We start from the raw sequence: 9,437 nt of genomic DNA, 5'->3' as shown, positions 1-9,437 counted from the left end.
AAGTTCAAAGAATGAAGTAATTCTTACTTGCAAAGAGCTCATTCTAATGGGGGAAACAAATACATATAAAAATATATACAACTTAAATATAAAATGTGTAAATACAAATATATGCAAAGTGGATTTTAAAATGTTAGGAATGGAGTTTAGGAGAGAAGGCACTAACAGTTAAGGGAATCAGGAAAGGTCTCATGGAAAAGGTGCTCTGTGAGCAGCCTCTTAGAGGAAGAGAGAGACTCTGTGAGGTAGAAATAAGGAGGCAGAAAATGTCCGTCACAAGGAGTGTCAAGCAGTCACAAGGCAGTATGTGTCAGAGGCAAGATGTAAACTTGGGTCCTCTTGGCTTCCAGGCCAGTTCTCTAGCCCCCACATCATGTTACCTTTGCAACAATATTAATAATTTATATTTCTACAGCACTTTAAGGTTAACATAACACTTTACTCAAAACAGCCCTGTGGATTGGGCAGGATAAATGTTATTTACTCATTTTAGAAATAAGAGCTGTGTATGCATGCCATAGCCTCCTCTAACCTTTGGGAAGTCCAAGAAGAATTGCCTTTGGCTGTGTCCCGACAAAGAGACCTCCTCCAAAGAGATTGGGAAGTGCCTCTCCTTGGTGCTTTTGGCTCACAGAGTAGGCAGCTCTTCCTGAATCAGTTGCTTATCCTTCTTGTGACAGCATCGCCTACCCTCATCACATCACGGGAACCAGGAACCAACCAAAAGCCCTTTATGAGTATGCCCGTTAGCAGGGAGACAGAGTACATGTGTCCCTCCACAGAGAGCCAAAGCATGTATGCCCAGCTCCATGGGAAATGATTTGATTCAGCAGTGTCAAACTCAAATAGAAACCCTAGCCTTGCTGGCTGCTCATTGACTTAGAAAACTACAAATTAACATTTACTAGGCTGTATTGTATTTTTATTTCTTTTGTTAAACATGTCCCAATTATTATATTTAATCTAATTCTTGCCACATTCTGGAGTTTTGTGGGCAGCTTGTGGATTGCAGACTCTAAATTTGACACCTCTGAATTTAATCCTCTCCTCACTGTACTCAAGGTCACTCTGGTAATCGTGCTAACCATTTGGAGTTCAAAACAAAGGTTAAGTAGTTTAAGCCATGAAGAAACTTCTATCATATCAGGGCATATACCTACATATTTCTACATTTTATGTACTTAAATTAATCAACATATCTTTGTTTATGGCTCACATAAGCTTGACCAACATGGGGAATAGAGCTCAGACTTTCAGCCTCCTTAGCTCTTTATATATAATAGTCAGTATTTATATAATATCAATATTTTCCTTAAGTGAATAAATTTTTCTTCCAATTGGGAACTGAATTCCACCCTTCTATGGGATATATATTGCCATTAGGAAGACGGTTTTTCTGGGAATATTTAATTAATTTTCTAGGTGCTTCTTATTTCATCTGTCTTTGTGCCATTTAACTGTTTATTATTAGCAAAGGATATCCCTTGAATTATCAAGGGGACATTGGAGGTAAAACTTGTTTTCCTATTTGTTAATTCTAGCAAAGGATACAAAGAAAGTGACCACAGAGATTCGAATTGTTAGTAAAATAAATTATTAGTAAATAATAATTATTATTTAGTAGTAAAATTATCATTAGTAAAATTAGAACTTATTAGTATATTATTAGTAACATTACCTAAATTCATTTACTCCATTTTAAGGGTTAATTGTAGTGCAAAAGTCCTCTTTTTTGTCTTTCTATTGACTTACTACCAAACCATTAACCTGCATTTGAGAGAATAAAGTCTCCTTATTTTGCAGTTTAAAAAGAATCAGAGGACTCTTTCTGAAATACTTGCCCAGGAGGTTCAAAATTTCTACCACTACATGGAATCATTTCAGAAACAATTTTTTTAATTTTTTAGGAATTTGTTTATACCTTTACATTTGCCTCTTTAGTGAATATTCCTGGGTTCCTAACTGAAAAATAAATTAAGTTTAGTCTACTTTTCTCTTGGAAAAGAAATTGTATGATTGGTTTATCCTTAGGCAAAACAGCAAAGCAGCTGATTGAGAATTAGAACTTTGGAATTTACCAGCTAATCTTTTTTTCACCTAAGTATCCAAGGGCCTCTCTGAAGGGGGAAGACTGAAGAGGGAACTTCTATTTTCAAGATGACAGCTGGTTGTTTCCTAATGATACTCCGCCAGGGACGATTGTGGTTGGAATTGTTCATTACAGGAATATGCCTATTGAATAAATAAGGGATACTTTGCATTTAAAGGACATCTTACTTATGTGTACCCCAAAGGATTTTTTATTAAAGAAAAAACATCCTGCTTTTTTATCATTCAATCAATAAATATGTATTAAGTACCTTCTGTGTATCAGATTTACCACCAAGTGGGGCAAAAGAGAGTCCTTGCCTTCAAGTAGTCTGATGGGGGAGACAACAAACAAAAAAGTATGCAAAATATACAAAAATATGCCCCCAAAAATTACAAAGCAGGCTCTCAGGACACTTACAAGGAATCAGGATACTTCCAGCTCTAAATCTCTAACTGTATCATTCTACAAACAAAATAACTAATAAAATGACTCAAAAAAGATAACAAAACATTTTTCAGGATCCAAGTATTAAATTGGTTAAATTATAAAAGGGAAAATTTTCCTTGTCTAAAGTAGAACATTGTCTGATCTCTAGCAATACACTCAACAAACCACTCAAACCACCCCTTAGCTTAGAAGTGTGTATTACTTTGTATAACATGCCAGTGAATACGCATTTATGTTCCAGACATTGTACTAAGGCACTGGAGATACAAAAACAAAAATGAAATTGTATCTTCTAGGACCTTGCATTCTATTAGGATAGATAGATAGATAGATAGATAGATAGATAGATAGATAGATAGATAGATAGATAGATAGACAGACAGATAGATAGATATTTGTACATACTTACATGAATGTGTATCTTTGTTCATAGTTCATATTTGCTTGACCATTTTGCATCCCCCTTAAATTATAGTCTAACAAAAAGCAGATACCATATCTTCTCCACAGAAGCATAGCGTCAGAACTGGAAGAAACCTAAGCAGCTACCTAGTCCCAACCCCTCATTTTACAGATGACAAGATATTTTGATTTTTTTTAAACAGAATGTTTTTTATTTAATGAGGAAAATGAGGCCACAGGAGATTAAGTGACTTGCTTGAGTTCCTACAGTGACAGAGCTGGGATTTGAATCCATGTCAAACCAATTCCAAAATATAATACTTTTTCCATGCAGCCTGTCATGATTGCTACCATTTATATAGTGCTTTAAGGTCTGCCAAGTGTATTATCTCGTTTGATCTTCATACCAACTTTGTGAAGTCGATGCTGTCATTATACCCATTTTGCAAATGAGGAAACTGAGACTGAAAGATGTTTAGCAATTGATAGGATTACTCACCTAGTCGACAGCTGAAGCAGGATTTGAAGTTATCTTCCTGCTTCCCAAGTCCCTACTCCATGCTATATACCATCTAATACCTTATTAGAGGTGTGTTGAGTTTTATGTAGCCAGAGAAGACTTGCTTATTTGTTGCTATTGATTATGATGAAAATGTGAGGTGCCATATTGTCTTTCTCTCTCTTTTTTGAAATGCTTCAGGACCTCTTCCACCTCCTCCACCTATAAACAGAAATGGAAATACTTCCCGAGCACTGCCTTCTACTCCTCAGCTGCCTTCTAGAGGTGGATTAGAAAACCAGAGAGGTAGCCCAAGGCCTCCTCTTCCTCCAGACAGGCCTGGCTCTGGAGCTCCACCTCCCCCCCCACCCTCATCTTCAATGAGGAATGGCTTTCAAGACTTATCATGTGAAGGTGAGATGATCCCTCCCTCTGTTTTATATGGCAGCTGACCTGCTCCTGTACTATATGCAACTCGTGGATAAATAATGTCTTTCTTCTTTCCCCCCACAGTCTCAGTGTAAAGTTTTAGGTGCCCCAACAGGACATCCACAGTGCCTTAAGACTAAAGATAGTAAGGGCAGAAAAAAAGGCAGATGATTTTTCCTTGATCTACAAAGTCTTTGTTTGCTTTCCATTGTAGAAGGATGAAGAATTATAAGATTCTAGGTTGCTAAAAGAATAATGACTTTTCCTTCCTGTATTACCTTATTTCTAGACAGTTTGCAGAGGAGGAAGAGCCCAAAGAGGTCACCTCCTTGTAAATTGCCGTTGTTGTGAGTCATATTAGTGAACCACGCTCCTTCATTGGAGATGGCTCCGGTCCTAGTCAGCCTAGTACTTTCATTTCTTTTATAGCTGATCACGTCAATGACAGTCCTGTGAATCCATCAGATGTAGCTCCCATAGGTAGTGGTAAGCTAATATGCTAATTAGCAAGCATCTTTTAGAACAATTTGCTATATTGAGTCTTTGTGAAAGTGCTATTAACTTTTCTTTTATGAACATAAACCTAGGGTAGTTTGGGCCCAATTGTGCTTGAATTTCATTCAGTCCCATTGGTTGACTCTTGTAGCAGATTGTCTAGAATTGATAATACCATTTGATCTTCCCTCAGATGAGTGGGAAAGCAGATTTTACTTCCATCCACTATCTGATTTGCCGCCTCCAGAGCCATATGTACCAATGACCAAGAGTTACCCCAGTAAAGTGGCAAGAAATGAAAGCCGAAGTGAGTATTCCCCTACATGTGCTTGAGTGATTTAAGCTTGAACTAACAGGAGTATGTTTTATTGTTGGTAACATCAATTTGTCATTACTAAAGGGGGAGGTCTATCCGATGGGGGAAGAGATGAAAGATTTCCTTCTGGGACCATTTAAATTGATTATCCTCCAGCAATTAGATAATTTCCCCATAAAATGAGGATTCTGAATATACTCAGTGTATCCTCCATAGACAATTCTTTTAATAAGTTACCAATTTAGTATGCCTTTGATTTCCTCGTAAATTGAAATTTTATTAGATTGTATGCTTCAGTAATTCCATCTTCATTTTGACCCATTTGCAGCAGCACAAATAGAGTCATTTTCCTTTCTGAGAGAAGAAATGTATTGGTAAAACTTTGTACTAATTAAAATAGCAACTTCCCTTCCATATAGTCCTCTTTACTAGTGGAAGTATAAGTGTGAAAGACTGGAAAATATAAGTAAACACAAATTTCTGAAAGTAACTATAATCTTAAGAGGAAGAAAAGTGCTTCCCAAGGAAAATCTAGAGTTGAATGGCAGTGTGCATGGGTAGAAAGAGACAGGTGTAAAAGTTGTTTTAGTCTTGGAGTTGAAGGATTTAGCAGCTGATTAGATGGGAGAATGAAGGATGAGGGAGAAGGTGGGGCAAAGATGACTAAAGCTTTGAGCCAGGGTGTTTAGGAGGATCGTGATGCCATCCACAGAAACAGGAAGTTGAGAGGAGCATATTTAAGTGGGAAATGGATGATTATCTGGCTACCTCAACCCTAAATACAGCACACAGCTTCAGCTCCAATCCCAGAAATCAGTGAAAAAGGCTTTTGAGGACCCTGATTCAGCTGTCACAAAACACTTACACTAAAAGTAAATACTTTCATCCATCCATAGGGTAGGCTATTCTGCTATCACTCAGAGCCCGCTTATTCTTCCTTACCACATAATTCTTCATAAGCTTGGTTAATTAGTTTTCTGCCACCTCCTACAGATTAGAACCAGCAGACTGGAAATAATGAGTGACAAGTGGTTAGAAGCCTGAACACTGACATGAGTAGAGGTGACAGGTGACAGTCTCACATCAAGAGAAGAGACAGAAAACTAAAAAGTAGATTTAAGATTGTGCTGGTTATTAACGCACAGTAGAATAAAAGATTTCATAATGATAATGATAGTTAACAGTCATATAGCACTTACTATATGCCAGGCACTGTGCTTTAACAATTATTATCTCATTCAATCCTCACAACAACCCAGGAAGTTAAGTGCTACTATTATCCCCATTTTACAGCTGAGGAAACTGAGGCAAACAGAAGTTAAGTAACTTGCCCAGGGTAACACAGCTAGTAAGTGTCTGAGTCTGAATTTGAACTCAGGTCTTCCTGACTCCAGGCCCAAGGCTCTACAAACTATGTTGCCACCTAGTTAACTACACTGAAGTATCAAGGTTTAGGAATTGGACTTAGAGAAAATGCCCAGAGGAGGAGCCTTCTTCTGCCTATGCAGGTTGGCATTTTCTCAGCGACTTATAATCTTAGAGAGTTGTCTGGAGTAGTTAGAAGTTGTAGCTTGTCCAGGATCACACAACCAGTATGTATTAGAGTTCAAACTTGAAACTGGGGCTTCTTGGCTCCAACTCCAGCTCCCTACCCACTGTACCACATTGCCTTTTCCTGAATTAGCAAGAAAAAGTTAAATTACATTTAATATTCCCTATTTAAGAAGGTTGACTAATATATTTGAAGACTGTTTCCATCAAAAATAGTTTGAATAAAATGAACTTCTGGCACTTGGAATTCACTTATTAGGACAACTCATGCCCTGACAGTGCCACCTAAATGGAGCATCACTAGACAGTGATCCTGCCAGACGAATATGGAGCTTGTAGTTCCTGGTAACAAAAAAAAATCCATCTCTGAGTGAAGCATGCACAGGAGAGAACTTTGATAAGGAAAATCTAATTGTATTTCTTCCCTTTGGAGGTACTACTATGTCTGGGTGTCTTTAAAGGCATTAGAGTTTTGTGTCCTAGAGTAGACAGGGAGCCTGAATATCTTCCCTGGTTTCATCAGACCATTCTTAATCCAGTTGGAATATGATTTGTGTATTCAAATCAATTGCCAAGCCATCTCCCAAAATGAAAGATAAGAATTGAATATAGGGGGGGTTTTGACACATATTGACATAGCTCTGCAGTCATGGGCACTAGCTCCTAGGTAACTAAGATTATTATTTATAGATAAGATGCATATGGAGGGACTTTTCACATTGGGAGTGCCTTACTCCATAGAGCAAAGCAAATGTATACATCATGTTTTATATTTTATAGACATTGACCTTATAAAGCATAATTGTTTTTGTATACTGACTCTTATTCATCTGTTATAATATATGCCAGCAAATAATTCTTATATATTTCTATTGTCCCCCCATAGACAGCAAGACCAGCTCACAGGAGCATAGGTTCATAGCTGTAGAGCTGAGAGGGACCTTAGAGGTCATCAAAGCCCTGATTTTACAGATGAGGAAACTAGGACCTGGCGGATTTAAGTGACTTGCCCAGGGTTACATAACTAGCACATGTCTAAGGTAGGATCTGAACCCAGGTCTCTCTCTGACTTTAAGTCAGGCACTCTCTCCACTATGCTAGTTCCTGGAAGGGAACTCAGGTCTATTGCTGTGTCCATTCTGGGTTACAGAGTGTGGTGTGTATTGAATAACAGCAAAATAGAACTTTGTTCAATTACAACCCATTTTGTGGAAGCTCCCTGAGATGGCTCCTCTATAGTGTGTCCACTGGTGTCCCTATAACAATCCCTGAGGATTCCTTATTAGCTTAGTCCCATTTTGTGGGGAGAACAAACTCCCCCTGCAATTCCCTTCCATTCCCAGAAACCCAGTTCTTATAACAAGTAGCATTTTGTATTTGAAGGTTTACAAAATGTTTTTACATGTGTTATCTCATGTGATCTTTACAACAACCTTATGAGATATTATCTGTGTTTTATAATTGAGGAAACTGAGGCTTTAGCAATTAAAGAGTGAACAAAAAAAGGAAATTAGGATCCCAAGGATCCCATTTTCCTTGTTAAAAGTTTGCCCAGAGTCACATATCTAGTAAGTGTCTCAGGCAGATTTTGAACTCAGGTCTTTCTGATTCCATCTATTACTACAACTATTGTTCCAGCTAGCTGCCTCTGTATCCTAATATGTCCTCATGTATTCTCGTATATCCTAAAGTGGGCATCTAGCATGACTGTTAAGATACACATTGTAGGGGCGGCCAGGTGGCTCAGCGAGTAAGAGCACCGGCTCCAGTGTTGGGACGACCTGGAGACCGAATCCCGGGCTCAGACACTCAGTACCACACCCAGAAATAACTGGCCGTGTAACCTTGAGCAAGTTACTTAACCCTGATTGCTTAATAAAAAAAAAAAAAAAGATACACATTGTAGAGGATGAATAGAAAGCCAGGCCTCAGCCATGGGGGCATTGAACTGTAACAGAAAAGCTCAGTTGCACTGTGACTAGCAGCAATCCCAAGGATTCTGAAAGGCGTTATACTGGTGTTATACTGATGGCTGACCAAATTTGAGACTTCTTAAGGGATTTCCTTATTCTGTCTCGACCTTATAAGTGCTCAGTACGTATTTGTTGGATTGAATTGGCAAGGAAACACAGCAGCTTTGCACATATGCTCAACAACTCACGGTGAGTCACCATGTCTCTTCAGTAACACCTGGTTTTTAAGCACCTGTTTTGTTCAAGGCCCTAGGTTAGACACAATGCTCCCCAAAGCCCTGCCTTTAAGGATCTTAAGAGTCTACTTCTACTCTCTTCACTTCTTATTGACATAACTGAATTTGCTTAAGGTGTGGTGTCAGCAGGTCTATAATTATGTAACTGTCCTTTTATTTTTGTGAGGAAGAAATTAAGCATCTTAACCCTTTTCTAGACTTTTCCTTCATCATTCTTCTTTTTCCCCTTCATCTTTCAAGGTGGTTCCAACAGGAGGGAAAGAGGCGCTCCCCCACTTCCCCCAATCCCCAGGTGAATGGGGTGGCCAATCTGCTCCGGCCCAATCGCTGTATTTACCTGAACCGAAGAGCTGCTTCTTTTGTCACCGTTGGAAAATCAGCCCCCTCACCCTACCCCCATCCTTGCCTCTTTTTTTGTGTCCCCTTCATGTGGCTAAAGGGTAAAAGGTGGGGCTGTTGGGATGCATGTATGGATTTTGTTGATTTACCAAATCAAGTAATAAAATACACCTAGAGTTTGTGAACAGTATATAAATATATATACATATATACATACATAAGCATGTATATATGCATATATACATACATACATATATGTATTACCTTCAAAGCTATTGCTTGCTTCAGGGGCTGCCTGCAGGTAAAGCGTCTCATGCCAAGTTGACAAGTTATGAGAGTTTTGAAATTCATCTTAGCAGCTTTTAAAAAACAAAGTCTGAGCATTTACTGTCTATTTGCCTTAAACCTTTACTTGTTAAAGCCTATTCACTCACCTGAGAATGTCTCTTTCATAAGGAGTCTTGCTTATATAATTTTTCTCCCCCATCTTTGCATGCTTGGCCTACTTCCTACTTCTAAGAACCGCAGACCAGCTAGGGGAGTTTACTGAGCTCAACCTCAAATGATGCTTTTATCCATAGCACAACCAGCCTTTGGCAGTCTAAGGTAGGGTCTGGGAGATACAAGATAATGAAAAAGCCTCTTTTTTTTTTTTTTT

At 38.5% G+C, this 9,437-nt stretch overlaps 1 protein-coding gene across 10 annotated transcripts in view; it reads left to right on the top strand.

Annotated features, from left to right (window-relative positions):
* The window catches only part of WIPF1 (WAS/WASL interacting protein family member 1), a 169,795-nt gene extending 160,358 nt beyond the window's left edge, over window positions 1-9,437 (top strand). For all 10 annotated transcript variants that reach the window (XM_069068444.1, XM_069068441.1, XM_069068443.1 and 7 more), the window contains 3 exons: window positions 3,642-3,854; window positions 4,558-4,671; window positions 8,681-9,437. In XM_069068444.1, coding sequence (XP_068924545.1) covers window positions 3,642-3,854; window positions 4,558-4,671; window positions 8,681-8,736 — 383 coding nt within the window. In that variant the 3' untranslated portion in view covers window positions 8,737-9,437. The remainder of the gene's footprint in view (window positions 1-3,641; window positions 3,855-4,557; window positions 4,672-8,680) is intronic.

The sequence above is a fragment of the Petaurus breviceps genome, unplaced genomic scaffold (assembly GCF_028583685.1).
Source record: "Petaurus breviceps papuanus isolate PSGF00001 unplaced genomic scaffold, PetGlider_PUasm1.0 90763, whole genome shotgun sequence".
NCBI classification, from domain to species: domain Eukaryota; kingdom Metazoa; phylum Chordata; class Mammalia; order Diprotodontia; family Petauridae; genus Petaurus; species Petaurus breviceps.
Note: the sequence above shows the minus strand (reverse complement) of the source record. Positions and strands in the feature narration are given on the sequence as shown.